The 20,503-nt window shown below is 35.0% G+C and overlaps 1 protein-coding gene across 1 annotated transcript; it reads right to left on the reverse strand.

The window, feature by feature from the left end:
• Positions 1 to 10,075: 10,075 nt before the first annotated feature.
• LOC128549687 (F-box only protein 5-A-like) lies at positions 10,076 to 20,503 on the reverse strand. The gene is made up of 5 exons (XM_053526975.1): positions 20,386 to 20,503; positions 16,806 to 17,577; positions 16,445 to 16,559; positions 15,875 to 16,012; positions 10,076 to 14,819 (listed from the first exon to the last, which is right to left on the reverse strand). Exons 2-5 carry the CDS (start codon positions 17,567 to 17,569, stop codon positions 14,577 to 14,579), a joined length of 1,260 nt encoding a protein of 419 aa, XP_053382950.1. The 5' UTR covers positions 17,570 to 17,577; positions 20,386 to 20,503; the 3' UTR covers positions 10,076 to 14,576.

Consider the following 20,503-nt stretch of genomic DNA (forward strand, 5'->3'; position numbering starts at 1 on the left):
ACTGGCGGCATTAAGCATTTATTGAACGCAGCTCCTTGTTTTTCATGATTCTAAACCATTTATATCTTATCAGTCATGTGCAAAAACAACATTTTAGCTACATAAAATCAGTAAATCTATAATAGTTTTTTCTTTAATTTGCAATACAAAAACTAGTTCATGTTTGAAACATGATCATATGATCAATGTGATGAATTTTTTATTTGTTTCGATTATGAATGCTCATTGAGCAAGACTTTATCCCAGGTGCTACAGTTTTGACACTTTTTAATTGGCGCCAACTTGTATATTTTATAGTTTCATTAAGATTTGCAAATTAGAGGTCGTATAGTTATAGATAACGCGGTCGTCAATTGGCACATGATCACTCGCTAATCTCCCGCAGCGTAGATTCCAAATTCGGTACCCATGGTAGCGCATTCACGTGTAGGTTTCACGTGTTAGAACAAAATGATATACTAGATCTATTCCTGTGGAAATTATGAAATTTTTATTTTTCAAAAATTGAAAATCCACGAATTCACGTCACCACGAAACAGCCGTTTTGGCCAAAACCACGAAAAATTGTGCCGATGATATTAAATGATTTCACAGTATATATTATTTTTAAACCCACTATTTTGTGCCTAACTATCAATAGTAACAGAAATGGCTTTGAATATGGTCATTACGGCCACCATTGATAGGTCCATAAAGGTGCAGTGTGCCTCATGCGCCCTGAGTAACTTGAGTGTCAGCGTATCCTGATGTCGGTGTAATGTAACAATGTAAGAAAGCCAGATGAGATGGTGCTGAAAGTTTTCTCAGTCCTTACCCTGCTGAATTTCTATAATGAACTTGTCCATCTTCCAATTTGGACAGTACCATTAACTGTTAAAGGGGGTTCTTACCAAAAAGATACTGGCTTAATGGCAAACAGTGTAGATCATGATCAGACAGAATGTTTATATTTAAGATTTCAATAAACAGCTTGTGTGCCTTCTTGCAATAACATATAATATAAAAATAAGAAGGATCAACCAAACTATATATTGACCTCTTAATCCTTACCATGCTGAACACCACTGATTCAACCTTTGCGACCAGTGTAGATCATGATCAGCCTGCACATCCATGCAGTCTGATCATGACCTGCACTGTTCGCCATTCAGTCAGTTTATTTTTGGTAAGCACCCCTTTTAACATTTAATAGTACTGTCCAAATTGGAAAATGGACAAGTTCATTATAGAAATTTAACAGGGTAAGGGTTACTATTATGAGGACTTTCAAATTATTTGGCACAAATGTTTGCTACAATGTAGAGTTCAGCTGTTAGTAATGTAATAGTAGATGAAAGCATCACTGTGTTCTATGGGTTATTACAACTTTCCAATTCATCACATGATAAAATATTTTCATATTGTCCCCAATTCATTCTATTGTAAATTATGATGTTCATTCTGTATGAACTGCATAAGGAAGTTTCGATAATACTGCTTAGTGATAATGGCTGCTTTTTTACGACGTCCACTTGCAGTCAGGGAGAATTTCCTTAGATGACATCGTAGTTGTTAAGTCTAGTGAACAGAATGACCAGGAAGCTGATTGTAATGTTGAATACAGCAAAATATGTGCAAGTTATAATAAAACCTTGTTTACAAATGGAAAGGAAATATAATGTTAATATAACATACGAAAAAATTTTCAGGGTCCATACGTAATTCATGGATTTGCTGATTCTATTCTGTTATTCATTTCACATGAAACTGTGAAAAAATATTCTTGAATGAAAATGAGGAAGAGAACAAAAAGGACAACATGAGGGCAGTTCCATACCCAGCATAGTACTGTCATTTCATCAGGTACCATCATAAATCAGTGGAACTATCATAGAATGTAGATTTAATAGGGAATACTTAGTTGATCTGTCAAAATCATATTTTCTTCTACAAATAATAAGTAAATGCGAGTCACTATGGCAATGTCATGTGACATCATCTGGCCCAATTTTGTCTCTTTTTTTTTTTTTTTTTTTTTTTTTTTTAGCTCACCGGAGCAATGCTCATGGTGAGCTATTTTGATCACGATGTGTCAGTTGTGCGTGTGTCCGTCTGTCCGTCATCAACAATTGTGTTTAAAAGACATCTCCTCCAAAACCACTAAATGGATTTTGATGAAACTTGGCATGGATGGTCCTCTACCAAAGTTGTTCAAACGGTTGCACATAGGGGCCACCAGAGCTAAAAATGGAAAATCTTCAAACAACATCTCCTAAACCGATGGTCTGATTTCGAAATAATATCACACAAATGGTCCTTATGTCACCCTCTACCAAGATTGTTCAAATTATACCGATTTGTCAAAAAAACATGGCTGCCAGGGGCATGGTCACTTTTCCCTGTAATAATTTTATTTTTTATGTATATATTGGAAATTAAAAAAATCTTATGTGAAACTGCTGGCCTAATTTTAAATTAATTTTACACAAATAGTCCTCATGTGATCCTCTACCAAGATTGTTAATCCCCCGCCACGAGTGGTGGGGGGTTATAGGAATGGTCTCCATCCGTCCTTCTGTCCATAACACTTCCGTGTCTGCTCCATATCTCCTTAACCCCTTGAAGGATTTTCATGAAACTTTGGTCAAATGATCACCTCATCAAGATGATGTGCAGAACTTATGAGTCACCCATGTCGGCTCAAGGTCAAGGTCACAACTCTAAGTCAAAGGTTTGAGCCTTCCATTTTGTGTCCGCTCTGTATCTCCTAAACCCCTTGAAGGAATTTTATAAAACTTTGGTCAAATGATCATCTCATCAAGAAGATGTGCAGAACTTATGAGTCAGCCATGTTGGCTCAAGGTCAAGGTCACAACTTAGGGTCAAATGTTTGAGCCTTCCATTTTGTGACCGCTCAAGTGTATCTTCTAAACCCCTTGAAGGATTTTCATGAAACTTAGGTCAAATGATCACCTCATCAAGACGATGTGCAGAACTTATGAGTCAGCCATGTCAGCTCAAGGTCAAGGTCACAAGTCAGGGTCAAAGGTTTGAGCCTTCTATTTTGTGTCCTCTCCCGTCCCTAGATTTGCCACCTAATGCCACCTAATGTCACTTATTTCCATGTAAAAAGGGTGGCAATTGGTGGAAATATGTGGCATTAGCTGGCGTTTAGTGTAATTCAACTGTTTTTTCCACCTAAGTGGTAAATTTGCCACCAAATGCCACTTTATTTTGGTGGCATTTAGGTGGCATAAGGTGTAAATTTGAACATAGTTTTTCTTTATGGTGGCAAAAAGGTGGAATCTGGTGGAAAGTAGAACGTAGTTTTTTTTCATGGTGGAAATTGAGTGGCGTTAAGTGGAAAATACGGACTTAGAAAATTTTCTTGGTGGCAAATAGGTGGAAAAAAAACTTAGAAATTTTTGTGATGTTTGATTTAAAAGCAAACTGAAAGACATTGGATTACCATGTACAAAAATCTTTAGTTTATACTAATTTATTTATTCTCGATTGCCAAACAAGTTCTTACAACTTATATTAATGGCTCTCGAGACTCATTCCAGATGGAACCAACCTCTAAGAGCAGAGAGAGAGAGGCAATGTGGAATTAAAGTGTCTTGCCTAAGGACACTACCACCAAGGTAGTGGCCGGGATCGAACCTGGGACCCTTCGTTCTCAAGGCGGACGCGCTACCACTGCACTACGGCAGCTCCAAAAATCTTTACATAGAACGGTGGAATCAAGGTACAATGGACACTAAATTTCAAACTTCAGGCCTAATTGACACGGACCCTGACTTTGCTCCACATTCAAAACAGCTCAAAGAACACAAAATGCCCCCCACCCCCACCCTTGATGCATTCAGTAATTGTACAAGAAACAGAAATCATTTGGTCACTGTGCACTGGACGTTTGATGTACTGACCTCAAATCAATAATTATGGGTCATTTACAAGTGAAAAATGACTGCTGTATCAAATGTGATCTTAGACCAAAGCATTCTCTAGTTATTTGGGCAAAAAATGTTCTAGTGTTCTGGGTCAGTGTGACCTAGACCTTCGACCAGTTGACCTCAGAATCAATAGTGGTCATCTGCTGGTCATAATCAACCTCCCTATTTAGTTTCATGATCCTAGGTCTAAGAGTTCTCAAGTTAATATCCGGAAACGGTTTAACTGTACCAGGTCACTGTGAACTTGACCTTTGACCCACTGAACTCAAAATCTACAGGGGTTATCTGCTAGTTATGACCAACCTTCCCATTCACTTTCATGATCCTAGGCCCAAGAGTACTAGAGATCATCTGGAAACTGCTTAACTGTTCCAGGTCACTGTGATCTTGACCTTTGACATACTGGCAGCAAAGTCAATAGAGGTCACTGCTGGTCATGTCCAACCTCCATATAAAGTTTCATGATCTTAGGCCCAAGTGTTCTTGAGTTATCATTTGGAAACCGATTGGTCTACATACCGAACAACCGACAGACTGACAGACGGACTGACCGGCATCTGCAAAACAGTATAACCAGGCTCCTTCTTCAAAGGGTTTCGTTAAAATGAGAATAAGTCTACGCTGTTTCCAGCTGGACAAAAATAATATTCAGAGTAGAGTACAGAAAATTTGAACTTTGGTTATTTTGTGAGACAGAATATTTATTATTATTTATTATATCTTTGTATTATATTCAATGTAAATATTAACAAGTAACTTTTTCAATCAACAATTCTGAAAGACAGAAAAAGGTGGAAAATAGGTGGCAACTAGTGGAAACTGGCTGTACTGGCTGAATCTGAAAAGATCATTTTTGAATGTGTCTGCAGCCTATTATTTCTGCATGAGTGAAAGTTGGTTAAAGATAAGACTAATGATAGATCAGGTTACCAGCTCCCACACTAATGTATAGAAACAACCCCAGCTGGAATTTGGGTCAGTTAAGATTCATATATTTATGCAGGTAAACATCAGGTCAGATGCAAAGAAATAGTTCTTGCCTTTTCTCTTCATTAATTGAGAAAAAAGAAGTGTATATAAAAAGGATGCTTTTACAATAGCTTTTCAACATAAGTATTTGACACCTTCTTTAGCTGACCAAAATAGTGTATGTGTGGAATCAATTTGTCTGTGTAGTAATACCAAAATTTGAAAACTGACATTTGATGAGTCAGGGAGAAAATGGAAACACATTGTGAGAGGTAACAATATTATACTGTTTATTTTTTTTTAGTTATTACTGGCTTTAACATTGTCTTACTTACTTAATCTTAACACAAATACTTAAATTGAAACAACATTTACAAAACTGCTTGAAATTAAAATCAACAAATCTCCTTTTATGTCTTGGGAAGTTTGGCAGATGGATAAATCCCAGAAAAATTTTCTGGAATATAGCTCAATCATGTTTATAACACTTGCTTGTAAAATTGTATCATTTTGTAATTATTTACATTATTGATTAGCACTTGGGATACAATATGTACTTTAAACTGTTCATACCAGGAACCTTTTGTGAAAAAAGTGCAACTTTATGACATGATCTGCCTGCCTGACTGTATACCTGAGCAGCATACAGCTTATTACTGCATGAAAGAAACATATCAAGATAATTCTGAATCAGGTAAATATTATATGTTTTTATAAAAGCTAATGTTTAAATAACCCTGAATTTTACCTATCTCTTATAAAGAAATACACCAATTAATAGAATTTCCTGGCATATTATATGAGAAATGTTAATTATAAATGTGATGAAAAACCCAAGTGCCATTATTATCATTTGCTAAAGGCGGAGGGATATTATTTTTGGTGTTGTCCTTTCTGTTTCATCTGTCCGTCAGATTAACTGAAAATGCTTGTAATTGGAAAATTTTATTATTTTAGTAGCTTAGTCTATAGAATCACTAAACCTCATGTAATTATTATAAGCTCATTAACACTGCTCAGTTGTTTACCTAATAAAAGAAGTATTTCCGCTTTATTTGGTAAAAAATGGGGATATTTCCTGTATCTATTAATGGATGTTCATGAAACTTTATAAAAATGTAGATCACTACAGGACAGCATTGCATGTGCAGTTTCCGCCAGGATCACTTCAGTAACCAGAGTTATTGCCCTTTGTTTTTCAATCCATAAATTCCTACATAACAAGTGCATTCATAGATATTCATGAAATCTGACACAAGTGTAAATCGCTTTGGAGCAATGGTGCTTCCACATCTTTCATCAAATCTCAAGTTCTTGCATTGTTAATTATTGCACTTTTATTGATTCAAGATGCATGTATTCCCACAAAACAGTGTATCCTTTTGAGTAAATAGAATATTTTTACAATGTAGATTTTGATGAAACTTCTCACAGTTTTAATAAAGATGTGGCATATTATTTGTTAAAGATTAAGTTTGAAGAGTTTGTTTTCAGTGAGTTAGTTCAGTCTTTTGATTTCATATTTCGTAGAGGAAATTTACAGTTTTCTGCTAAATTATTCAGAATGTTAGAAAAAACATATCTTTTAATAGATGTATGGTTTTCTGTTACAGATTGTGTGCTGGAACATCCAAAGGAGCGAAATTTGGAGACTTAAGCCATCCTGGAATATGCAAAAATAAGGCTGCATTTACAACATCCTGATCCTCGAGTTCAGATCTTTTGTGATTTCTTGTGAAGGGTCTTTGATTTTTGCATAAAAATAAAAAATATATTAATAAAATTTGATTTTTGCTTACTACTGATTTTTTTTACAGATCCAGCAGGTGCAGCCGACTTCCACTAGCTGCCACTTATTTTCCACCTATTGCCAGCTATTTGGTGGCATTTAGTGGAAAATAGGACTGCCACCATAGTGGCGTTTTGGTGAAATTTTGTCCACTTACTGCCACCTTTTAGGTGGCAATTGGTGGAAATAAGTGGTGTTTAGTGGAAAATAAATTTTACACCATTATGGTGGCGTTTTAGTGGTAATTTGTCTAAATACTCCACTTACTGCCACCATGAAGGTGGCGATTGGTGGAAATAAGTGGAAAACATGTTTTCCACCATAATGGTGGCATAATGGTGTAAAACTGTCTAAATACTCCACTTATTGCCACCTAAAGGTGTACACAAGTGGAAAAAGGTGGAATTTAGTGGAAAACAGCTTTGCCACTGTCCTGTTCATTTTTTCACTATTTTGGTGGCATTTTAGGTGGCATTTTGGTGGAAAATTGTCTAAATACTCCACCATTGAAAAGGGTGGCATTATAGTGGCAAATCTAGGGACGGGTAATGTATCTCCTTAACCCCTTGAAAGAACTTTATAAAACTTTGGTCAAGTAATCACCTCATCAAGATGATGTGCAGAACTCATGAGTCAGCCATGCCCGATCAATGTCAAGGTCACAACTTGGGGTCAAAGTTTTGAGCCTTCCATTTTGTGTCCGCTTTGTATCTCGTAAACCCCTTGAAGGATTTTAATGAAACTTGGGTCAAATGATCACCTCATCAAAAGGATGTGCAGAACTTATGAGTCAGCCATGTTGGGTCACGGTGAAGGTCACAACTCAGAGTCAAAGGTTTGAGTCTTCTATTTTGTGTCAGCTCTGTATCTCCTTATCCCCTTGAAGGATTCATATAAAACCTGGGTCAAGTGATCACCTCATCAAGACGATGTGCAGAACTCATGAGTCAGCCATGCAGGCTTAAGGTCAAGGTCACACCTTAGGGTCTTAGGTTTGAGCCTTCAATTTTGTTTCAACTCTTAAGGATTTTCATCAAACTTGGGTCTCATGAACACCTCATCAAGAACTCATGAGTCAGCCATGTCAACTCAAGGTCAAGGTCACAACTCAAGGTCAAAGGTTTGAGCTCTGTATCTTCTAAACCCCTTGAAGGATTTTCATGAAACTTGGGTCAAGTAATCACCTCATCAAGACGATGTGCATATTTTATGAGTCAGCCATGTCAGTTCATTGTCAAGGTCACAGCTCGGGGTCAAAGGTTTACCCTTTCACCATCCATAACAGTGGTGGGGGATTTAGCTGTCTTTCAGACTGCCTTGTTCAAATTACTTTGATTCATCAAAAAATGGCCATCAGAGGGTGTGGCGACTTGACCCTATATATAGTGGAAACTTTAAAAATCTTGTGTGAAACTGCTAGCCCAATTTTAAAGTAATTTTACACAAATGGTTCTTGTGTGACATTCTACAAATATTGTTCAATTTTTTCAGATTCGTCAAAAAACATGGCCGCCAGAGGGCGTGGTCACTTTTCATCAACAGTTTCTTTAAACAACATCTCCAAAACCACTGAATAGATTTTGATGAAACTTTACACAAATGATCTCTGGGTAGCCCTCTTTAAAAGTTGTTCAGATGGTTCTGGTTCATTGAACATAGGGTCTTTTTGGTTAAAAATAGGTTTTCAGCTATCAGACTTTAAAAATCTTTTTCTCTAGAGCTTGATATTTGGCATGTGATATAGCATTAGACCCTCTAACATACTTGTCCAAATTATTGCCCTAAGGTGAAAAAAAATGGCCACGCCCCTGTATCTGACATGTACTTACTATAGGCTTTTATTTGAGAAACTTTGAAAATCTTCTCTCAATCAGTAATAGCTAGAGCCTTGATATTTGGCATATGATATCAAATTTTCCTTAAACCGAGTTAATATTAAGATGAAATGTAAATGTATCGCTAATAATGTCAAATTATAATTGTAACATCATAAAATGTTTGGCGGCATATTTTGTTTGTCATCGCTTGAAAATCAGTGCTCCATTTTAGTAATTACAGAGATATGGTGAAAAAGCATAAAAATTAAACTGAAATTCTAAGCAAAAACGGGGCATAATTCATGAAATATTGATGCAGGAGTTATGGCCCTTGTGTCATATGATGTGCGCGATATGGGATAACTATTATAAGTTTAAATCAAATTCATTTGGTAATTATAGAGATTGAGTGAAAGTGCACCAAAACTTGAAGTTCTACGTAAAAAAGGTGGGTAATTCATGAAATATTGGTGAGAGTTATGGCCCTTGTGTCAGATGATGTGGGTGATGATGTGGAACAACACAAGTTGAATCAAATCCTTTCTGTAATAAGATATAATGAAAATGCATCAAAATAACCTTAAATTCTGAGTAAGCAGAGGGCATAATTCATGAAAAATGTGTGCAGGAGTATAGACCTTGTGTCATATGATATGGAACAAGTGTTTTAATTTGTATTAAATCCATTTAGAAATAACCAAGATAGAGCGAAAGTGCACCAAACTTTCACCTAAATTCTAAGTGAAAGGGGGAATATTTCATGAAATATTGGTGCAAAAGTTATGACCCTTGCGCCATATGATGTGGATGATGATGATGAGGTATAACTTAAAAACTTTTCTAAGTTTGAAACAAATCCAAGTATTTACAGAGATAAATTGCATCGAAACTTTATCTAAGGACACTGATGCCGGGTCGAGTAGGATCAAGCTTAAGTGTCACACCTTTACTATGGTCTACTTTGTGAAATTAAGCAAGGACCTTATTTCTAGGAAAAACAACCACAGAAAAAAAGTCCATTAATCTTCACATCAAGGTTCTTCATCTGTGAATCTTTCAAGCATATCCTTTCAGTTGTGTTTCAAGAGTTCGACACGCTAGATTTTCTCTATATTGTATGTAGCAAAACTATCAAAGGGCCATAACTGCAGTAAAAATAGTCCAGGGTTTTGTTTACCAGGAGGGGAAGGGGCCCAGGCCTCTGATTTGGGGAAAAAACAACTCGGTATTTGGGCAAAGGGGAATAAAAAACCTGATGCAAAGTCAATTTTTGGGGAAAACTGCATGTTTTAAAGAAATTTTCTGAGGGGAAGGGGCCTATAAACGGCCCCTATTATAAAGGAAAAAAAAACCCTAGTCACAGCAAAAGTTCATTCTTTTAATGTCATCTACACATCCAGCTTGTTCATGACTCATCAGTTAAATTCTGAAGCAAGTCAGTCTTAATAGTGTGGGAGGAGTTGGACACACTAGATTTCAGGATGTACTGACAGCAGCAACGCCATATGCCACCCACAAAAAATTTGTAATCCATACAACACCTTCAATAGCATAGAGAACAAGTATTTTTACAATTTATTCAATATAAACTATACATATTTATAAAATTATAAAAAATTGCTATAAAACATGCATTTTATTATAAAACATCATTGCAACATTACAACATAAAACTCTGACCAGTTTCTGCATGCACTTCCATCAAATGTCTTGTCATTTATATTTTTAAGTAAGATTTACAACACTGCCTTTTTGTTATTAAAAGTGAAAATGCCCATGTTTATTTATGTATAATATAAAGATTATGTTTGATGAGCAGCTCCTGGGGTCATATTCATCAAAACTTTAGTCTTGAATAGTTCACTGCAAAAATTAAATTTGTTTAAACTTTGCTTGTAGTTATAGTGTATTTGTTCTGTGTATGAAATTTTGCTGAGATTTTGGTCTGTCATGTTTGAATACATATTCATGCAATGTTTCATTAAAATCTATGTCAATTTCAGGCCTCGATCTTAACCTACTTTTGCTGGTAGCCAGCAGGGCTACCAACTTGTGAAATCAAGTAGCCCGACCAGGTTTCTGGTAGTCCCGTTTTGGAAAAGAGAAAAATATATTACAGTCTTCACCTTAATTTTTTTTTTCAGCAATTGTCCTTTCAGGCAAGTAAGTTAAGAAAACCATTTGCCAGACAACATTTTTAATTGCCCGAAATCATTTTGTTTATAAATATGATGTATTTTAGTTTATGCTTGATTCAACATTCAGTTATTTAAATGGTAGGCAACAAACCTACCCACACTATCCATGGGCAGGCTAAGCCAACGTAAGTGGATAACCATGTTACAATATTCAAGTAACTAGCAGACAGAAATTATGGGAGAAAACTGTAGAAAAAAAGTAAGACCTATACCAGTATCTAGTTATATGCCAGGCGTAGGGTTCAAATTTGCACTACCCTTCTAAAACTTACTTTTTTTAGCCAGGACCTTTAAAATATAGTGTAGCTGTTCAAATTTAACTGCAATAATGGATCAGCCTGGTTAGCCCCACCCCCCACCCCCAAAAAATGTTGTGTTTCTAGTGGCATGGCCAAAAAAAAGTAGGGTCGGTAGGTCGGTATTTGTTTTTTTTGCATTATGATCAAGTAAATGTAGCCTATTATCACAGACCTCCGGGGCGACGTGGACACAATAATGTCTATAATCATCATCAACCCACCCGTGTTTAAAGCGGAAAAAAAACATTAACAATTATCGGTAATTATTCTGTTGATAAACAAGTAATTGGCCTTGTTTTCATCATCAATTAAACCCCCCTCAAAGAGCTAAAAGAAGTGTGTCGGTATCATGGCATCTAAAGCGGAGATCAAAGGGGTTTAGTTGCCCGAGATTGTCATGGTATTACGTCATCTTTTCGCGCCATGTGACACATCACTGTCTGATCGTACGGCCTCGGTTCTTTAAATTGCTGAGACGAAATCAGTAAAAAAGTATCTTCTTTAAATTTTTTTAAAAGCGAATGCGCAATATCCCGTATAAACTGACAGGTAAATGTGTCAAACGATAATAGTAGATATCCTACCTCTGTGACCTATTTGCCCTCAAGGAATTTACATTATTGTTTGAAAAGAATATCTGACATAGTGTCGAGTCAAAAAAGACATGTACAAAGATTCATTTACTTATTAAACTTATTAAAAACCACAGCGACATCATACTGCTTTATTTTAAAACAATCATTGTTTTTATTTACGTTCACGAGGTCCCGTAACCTATTCATTTTTTGTACTTTCTTGTCAAAAGTCTGAATCTTATGACCATAGTATGTATTATTTATTTACTTTTAGAAATAAATAAATAATTAAGATCGCGCTGTTTGAAATTTTACAAATAATTGTATGAAACTTCGATCGTTTTTATAGAATTTTGCCTACATTTCTGTCGACATCTTATTAAAATCGTTATAGAATTCAAACTGTATTATTTCTAAAGCGGTGCTGAAAATTTGAAGCGATTATATTAAAAAATGAATGCACTACAAGCGTTTTTTGTGTACGTGTCGATAAACATTTAAGTAACATCAACGATAGGTCGCACGTGCTCGTGGAATGGAAAATTACTGGCATGACGTTTTGATATCTTTACGATTCGCGGGTAAATTCCATTCAATCCAGGTAATTTTTAGGGATGCAATTTCTGAATTTTGTAAAGTTACTTTATATATTGCAAATCTGAAGTCATCAATTCATGCATAAATATACGAAAGCTAGTATTTAGGATGTACATTTCAGATTCATGAAGTTCTTTTTGTAATTATTGTGAAAATTAAGGGATTTAAATTTCGGAAAAAGTTATGCGGACCGAAAATATTGTTGTCATTTAAAATGAAACATCAGATAAATTGGTGAAACTTCACGCTTTTATTATTAACATGTTTGAAAACTTAGTAGCCCGACGGACTACCCAGCTTGGAAAATTCGGTAGTCCGTCTGAAAAACTGGTAGCCTCGGGCTACCGTCAAGATCGAGGCCTGAATTTTAACAATATAAATAATAGAGGTCTTAAGTAAACTTTAGAGTCTGAAGACTTAATTACAGACTCAAGCATTCATGGTTCGATCTCTTGCACTAATGCCACCCTATGTAGAATTGTTGTGACTTTGACTAATGGACATCTAAAGACACCCTTGTTTTTTGTGCACTTTTAACCAATTTTCTACTGACAGTTCAACAGCATCACTTTACTGTCTGTTAAAAAAGTACTAAGCTGTATCAATTAAGGTTTAAGAATGAATAAAACAAGAGCTGTCTGATGACAGCGCGCTCGACTATTCGAAGAATTGATTGAAGAATGGTGTCAAAATATTTCCACGGATATTCAGACAAAAGAAATAAATAGATTAGACAAACAATGTTCCTGTATTACTTTGATTTCGATAAGTCTTGCACTAAATGGCAATATATGAGCCAATTTCAAAGTCCAAAAAGGGCCATAATTCAGTCAAAATAGTTATGTACTCTTGCCTACAGATGGAAATCATAATGATAAACAAGTGTTCAAAGTTTAAAAGCCATATGTCAAATAATATTGCCAAACATGGACTTGTATGGAAACAGAACCAATTTCAAAGTCCAAAATGGGCCATAATTCAGCCAAAATAGATGACAGAGTTATGTTCTCTTTCCTACAGATAGAGACTATTATACTAAACAAGTGATAAAAGTTTCAAAGCCATATGTCAAACACTTTACAAAAAATATGAACTGGTACGAAAAACTTAACCAAGATTTCTCAGTCAAAAAGAGCCATAATTCAGCCAAAATCCTTGATGGAGTTATGTACTCTTGCCTATAACTGGACATGGTGATGGTAAACAGATGTTGAAAGTTTCAAAGCTTTATCTCAAAAGACTTTGTCAAAATATGAACTGGTACGAAATATTAACCCAGATTTCTAAGACAAAAAGGGCCATAATTCAGCCAAAATCCTTGATGGAATTATGTACTCTTGCCTATAACTGGACATGGTGATGGTAACCAAGTGTTGAAAGTTTCAAAGCTTTATCTCAAAAGACTTTGTCAAAATATGAACTGGTACGAAAAACTTAACCATGATTTCTAAGTCAAAAGGGGCCATAATTCAGTCAAAATCCTTGATGGAGTTATGTGCTCTTGCCTATAACTGGACATGGTGATGGTAAACAAGTGTTGAAAGTTTCAAAGCTTTATCTCAAAAGACTTTGTCAAGATGTGGACTGGTACAAAATATTAACCCAGATTTCTAAGTCAAAAAGGGCCATAATTCAGCCAAAATCCTTGATGGAGTTATATGCTCTTGCCTATAACTGGACATGGTGATGGTAAACAAGTGTTGAAAGTTTCAAAGCTTTATCTCTAAAGACTTTGTCAAAATATGAACTGGTACGAAAAACTTAACCATGATTTCTAAGTCAAAAGGGGCCATAATTCAGCCAAAATCCTTGATGGAGTTATGTGCTCTTGCCTATAACTGGCCATGATGATGGTAAACAAGTGTTGAAAGTTTCAAAGCTTTATCTCAAAAGACTTTGTCAAAATGTGGACTGGTACGAAAAACTTAACCCAAGGTGTGACGCCGACGCCGTGGTGAGTAGGATAGCTCTACTTATTCTTCGAATAGTCGAGCTAAAAAATAAATCAAAAAGAGATTATTCTAAAATCAGCCCTTTTAAAGGAATACTGTAAATAAATATATAAAATGATATGGCACCAAAGGTTTAAAAAAATAAATTTTTAAACCATTCTGAACTAATAAGCATTGCTATAAAAATAGTAGATTCTCTGAACACATTCGGTATATGCACTGATCATAAAAAAAATTATCTGAACACTTTCTGGTATTAAAATGAATTTGTAATACTGTTTCAATAAGATTCCTCAAGGTTATCACTGTCTGTAAGGTGTGAACAATTTGGAGAAACTTGTCTTGTCTTGAACACCCTCGGCAACTCTGGAATGACTAGCTGTACTTTAGATATCACAGGTCTGTATTTTCATGAAAATACTTCATGCGACATTTTAATTCCCTATCATAACCTTTTTAAATTCTTTTTACTTTTCCGAGTTCCTATTGCGTCCGTTTTCGTCTTTTTTGTTACTATAGGTGCACATTCTTTAGACCCATGGAATTCACAAAGGCACTTTACACAGTAATCAAAGTTACAGTCATGATTTTGACACTTTCCTCGGTCCTGCACAGGCAGTACTTTTGCCGGTTTCCGACACCGTGGACATTTCTGAAGTTTCTCGTCGTTCTTCAAACTTGATGCCACCTGAAATTAACAAAAATGTATAATTTCAAACTTTTGTTAAGCAGATGGAATTTCTCATATGACGAATCGTCAACATAATAACCAGTGATAATCTACTGGTATATGCGGTACAGTATATTATGTGGCCCAACATGAGAAACCATTTCATCCAAATACTACCTCTGAACAAATATGACACTTAATTAAAGTTTCTTATCTAATACTGGGTTTTTTTTGGAACTTAGAGCCAGTAACTCGAAATACGCATCAGTACTAACTCAGAAATCCTCACGAACTTCATGGGCAAAACAAACTGAAGTAAAACTTTATGTTGTCCTGTGTTGTAAACTTAAGAACAGAATTTAACACATATTCTTTGGTTTGTAAATTCAAGTCATTAAGCATTAAGATTCTTTTATAGTAATAAACTGCAACAAATCTTTTTCGTACAATTTTACCAGATATCCTAACACGACCCAATTTATTCCAGTATTAGTCATTTAGTGTAGTGGCCCATAACAACAATCTACAAATTTAGTAATCCCAGTATGTGAAAATTTTGACTTTTTGTGGAAACTTACTTGCGTGTTGAGGTACTTTTAACATTTCAAAAGAATGCAGAATTGCCAAACAAGAATATGAAATTACACGGAAATTGTCAATACTTGTCAACTTGAACAAAGAAGACTGCAACTGTGTGTTATATGCAACACGTATACCAGTACAATGTTTGTATGTCATAGTGCTGTATTTAAATTCATACTGGCACTCTTGAAAAGACAAATAATTGTTGAATATCTTCAAATATCATATGTAGATGATAATCTTCAAATATGTAGATGATAATACTTGTTACTAGTATGTGTCAAAATCAAAGTAATATATTTCAAACAGTGAACAGCATTGTTGTTCAGATGTGTATCAGATTAATCACTCACTCAGGCTGAACCCTTGTGCTTAAAGTCCTTTGCACCAGAACTCCAATGATTTTATTCAACAACAAATCAGTTTGAATTTTTTTAAAACAAAATCTCATAAAAGTAAGCATTTTTTTTTAAATACCAGAGTTTACTTACTGCCATAAATTGTTCAGTAGTGGTTTTAACAATGTCCTGACATGGGGTATCTACACATTCCTGTAATACTGGTAGGTCTTGTAAGGGAACAGCAGCTGCTCTTGTCTGTGGTGTAACTGATCTTTTCCCAGCATTCTCCTGTTGATATTTATAATATTAATAAACATAAATATTTATCTGTTTTTTACCAAATGTTCATTCTGACCAACCAGGGCAGTTAAAAAACCCACTTTTTTGATAATTTGGTCAGTTCTTTTATCCATAATAAAGATACTTCTGAAATGTCTTTGACTTTCTAAGATCCCGCATTTTCAGTCCATATTCATTTTTTTTCAACAGTACTTTGACTCATTAACTGGAAGAAGTTAATCCTAACCACAGTTTTACATGAAAGAAGGACAACATCTTGGGCAGTGACCCAAACTAACATTAAATTATACTGGTGACTACCAGGCCTTTTGGATACAATGCTTGTCAATTTAATATGGTGCTTATTCAATGTTTCATGACCAAGACTTAAAAATATCTTTTTAAAATTTAATTATATATTTATTATACCTAGTTACATACCTTGCCTCTTTTCCTGTAAATTTCCTGGTGTTGTCGTAGAAACCATCTCCTTCTCTGATTGGACAGTTTATCAGCTTCACACACAGACTTCCACTGTCTGCTCACTATACACATTCTGTAAAGTGAAAAGTTAAAATTTAAAATTATCTAGGAACAAAAAATTTCATTAGGTTGTGGATCTACTTAAAAATTATTTCTTCACTTCAAACTGTGTGTCTTGCTATCACATACAAATGATACAAGTCAAGTACTCACACTGTATTCACTCCTGGTAGCTCTAGGAAAAAGCTTTCAAAACTAAGGTAAGATAATTAATGAAAATAGTTTTGTTCTACTTGTTTATATAAATCGATTTTAATACCTGCAGAGATCCTGTGGAGTCAGAAAAGACAATATTGTGGATGTACAACTTATACTTCTATCACTGAGTTCTCCAAGGATATCAACTTTCTCTCGTCCCATCTTCCTTCCAATAAGTCGATCACTCACAACCGGTGAAAACTTCTCCAATATTTCATCAAACTTCGAAGCTAACTGAGATTCATGTTGAGCAGATAAATATGGTGAGGATTCTGTACAAACATCTTCATTACTGTCATATATATTAAGATCAAGGTCCAACTTTCTTGGAATACTTATGTTAAGTGCCCTTGAAGCTTTGCTTTCGTCTGTGTTCAAGGTCCTATTACATTCATCAAAACTGTCATCTCCTTCACTAAAACTGAAATCTGAGTCCAAGCTTCTGCGAGCCAAAAAACTTTTTCGTGAATTAAAGTCAGACTCGAGCCTTCGAATCGAAAACCTTTTTGAAGAGACAGGACTGACACAAATGTCTAAGTGTGGTCCACAGAATGAAGGAATTTCTCCGCATGTTGTGGGAGTCTTGCAAACAGACACTGTTATAGTTGGACAGGCTCCTGTGGCATTAGCAAAACTTGTGACAGAAAATTCTGATAGAGATGCACCAAGACCGCTATCATTTTCTGTTGTAGAGCAGACACTGACTGACAGTGAACGTAACTTATGTTCTGGAGCATGCAGAAAGGGCGTACTGGTGCTAAATGAACGGTGTTTTTCATTTGATGGCAGCAGTAACTGATCAGCACGTAAGAAATCACAATCCATGTTTGTGTCTGAAAATGAAATATAAGAGAATGGTGAGACTTTTCAAAGAGCTATAAAAGAAAGTTTATTACTCTGGAACAACTGGTCAAAACTACCGATGGCATAAAAAGTACAGTCAAACTTCATTTATTTGAACTCAACAGGACCGAAAAATTTGTCTGATTTCAGATAGTAAGAGCCACTGAAAATTATACCTAATTCTTGTTTAAGGCTGACTAAGTATCATTAATTATAAATGCCAATGTGGCTAAGTTATTGAACTAGAATATTTTCATGTCTTAACTGTTCTGTTGCTAAAAACCCAGTCAGCTAACATAAGAAAGATTTCATATTCTGAAAATGCTGTGAATTAAATTGTCCAATCTGAAAGGTAGGGGCTGTCCCCTTTTAATTTAAATAACCAATGAAATTATCAACTTCAAGGCTTAAATAAAAATGACAGATTTCTCCAGCTTGTCTTAAACCTTTTTAGTATAAGCTGCCATCTCTAACAAAACAATAGAGGTGCTTAAGATACCATAGATTGTTCAGAAGCCAAACTGATTAACATTTGATTATAGCAATATTTCTTGAAATATTCTACATTGTTGTCAAAATAGTTACATCTTTCCTTTATCAATTATTAATTAAACACCATAGTATATTTATTCCACAGATTAGAAAAGCAGGATTTAGAAAATATGGATTTCCTGTGTTAATGAAAATCTTGTAGAAATACAAATTACAACACAATACATTATTATTGAAAATACAAACATGTATCAGTAAAAAAGATATGAAATGTTAGCCCCATTCAAATATTTGGTATTTTCACATTGAAAAACAGTGTATTATTTCACATCTGCACATTTTCCTGTCTTAAAAATCATAGACTGTATTTAAGATACCCTCTATGTCACACAATGCTACAGACTAAGGTTTAAAAATTTACATTTTTTACATGGTTATTTTTGAAAATTGTGAATCAGGTGTTTGCAAGAGTTATCTTTCCTTTGGTTATTGCTACTTGATGTATCCAGATCTAGAATTTTGTTGTTTTTACAGATATTCTAGAATTTCAGACCATTTCGATCACTAAATTTTTTCCACATTTTCAAACAATTCAAAGTCATCCGTATTGGCTGAAAATCACAAATCACCTTCATTAGTGCATGCACTCTGTACATTGTACAGCAGGGAGCATTATATATATATGATACTTTCTTGTCCACATTGAACATTTATTTCAATACACATAATATGAATACATGTATATACATCCTCTGATACTCAGACTCTGAATATTGAAGTTCACTGGTAAGCAGTGCTGAGCCCTGATTCCAGTAAGCTTGTACAGTGATGAGTTACTGTGGGCTAGGGAAAAATAACATTCAGAAATCAATCATTTTTCATCTGAAAAATCCCAGTACATATGATATATGATAAAATCGTACTGTTCAGCAGTTGTTAAATATTGCACAAAGAATTTAAGACCATCTGGAAAATGCAAAACACATTTACATAATTTAAAATTCCAGGCCTTAAAATACATCAACAGTGTTCACGAAAGACCCTCAAAATTCTGCTATCAGTACAAAAATTGAACACGTACATAAATCGAGTACCATCCACGATTAGTTGGAACAACGCATCCAATGATTCGCGCATTCTTACTCTTAGAATTGTTGTGACGTTATGACTTATGAGGTTTCCACTGTTTCTATTTTAAGGATCAATCATACTAGCACTTACTAAAATATAGTTTGACAACAATTTCTCAGGATTCCATGAAACATTCAAAGTAAGTTTTTTCGTTCAAACTTCAGCAAAATCATGGATTTTATCATATTGACCTGCAATTTCTATCGGACACTCGGTCTTGTGAACTTGATATATCACAGCAGACCGGATCAAAATTTACCAGACATGTCTGACGGCTTTCGCGACCTCTGCATCAAGGAACGAAAATGTATCTGAAAATAGACTTATAAATTGCAATCCATACTTTCAGCAGGAAAACTCTCCGTGCCAGTGGTCTCCTACAATTACTGCTGCCATGTGATTATTTTCTAAGGGACACTTACCAGTATGGACACCTTGGAACTTCCCACAGAGGTTCAAACTTTTAACGGTGTAGTTTACTTCCTTGCTATTGAGCCAGACTTTATAGCGATGTGGAAGATAGTCCTAAATATAAGACCTGACATAACTCATCACTTTATAAGTTCATTTTAATTGATATTTTACATTCTTTATTTTCCATGTTATGTCAGTCGAAAAAGGCTTTGACAGTAAAAATGAAAAATGTCAGAATATTGAATGTCAAATGACAACTTTTTCACATCTAATTATTTGGACTATGTGGAAGAGTGTCCTGACACCACAGGTGTGAGAGACCTCGGGTTAGATTTCCAGTTAGGGATGAAGTATTTTAAGTCTGTTACATTACAGTCTGTAAATTTATACTCTGAAAAATCTTTAAATTGATGGAATGTCAGTTATTTACAAAATGTGTGTAAAAACAATGAAATTCTAGACCTATAAAATTTGTTTCTACCTAGATTGGAATTAGCCACACTAATCAAAATGCTTAATTTATCTTGCAAAAATACACGATTGCTGCTAGGCCTACTTCCAAAGACGTTTCAGCCTTGTGGCTTACACAAAATGTTATGTCAGACTCGGAGCGGTAAAAACTTCCGATGTCAAACCCGCCCTTAGACAATTTTGTATTTAATCCACTTACATCTTTGGCGATTAAGAAAATTCAACCAAATATTTGCAAAAAAAAACCTGCATTCTTAAAATCATTTAAAAAAAAATAATGTAATCATTACCTAATTAGTGTTCCCGAATATTTTTTATGTCTCTGCTTTCCAAGAATATGTAAACATTCAAACTTTTCCGCTGAATGAAAATTAACCAATCAAATTTCTTCTAGACAGACGCTTGCAT

The sequence above is a fragment of the Mercenaria mercenaria genome, chromosome 16 (assembly GCF_021730395.1).
Source record: "Mercenaria mercenaria strain notata chromosome 16, MADL_Memer_1, whole genome shotgun sequence".
Classification (NCBI taxonomy): Eukaryota; Metazoa; Mollusca; class Bivalvia; order Venerida; family Veneridae; genus Mercenaria; species Mercenaria mercenaria.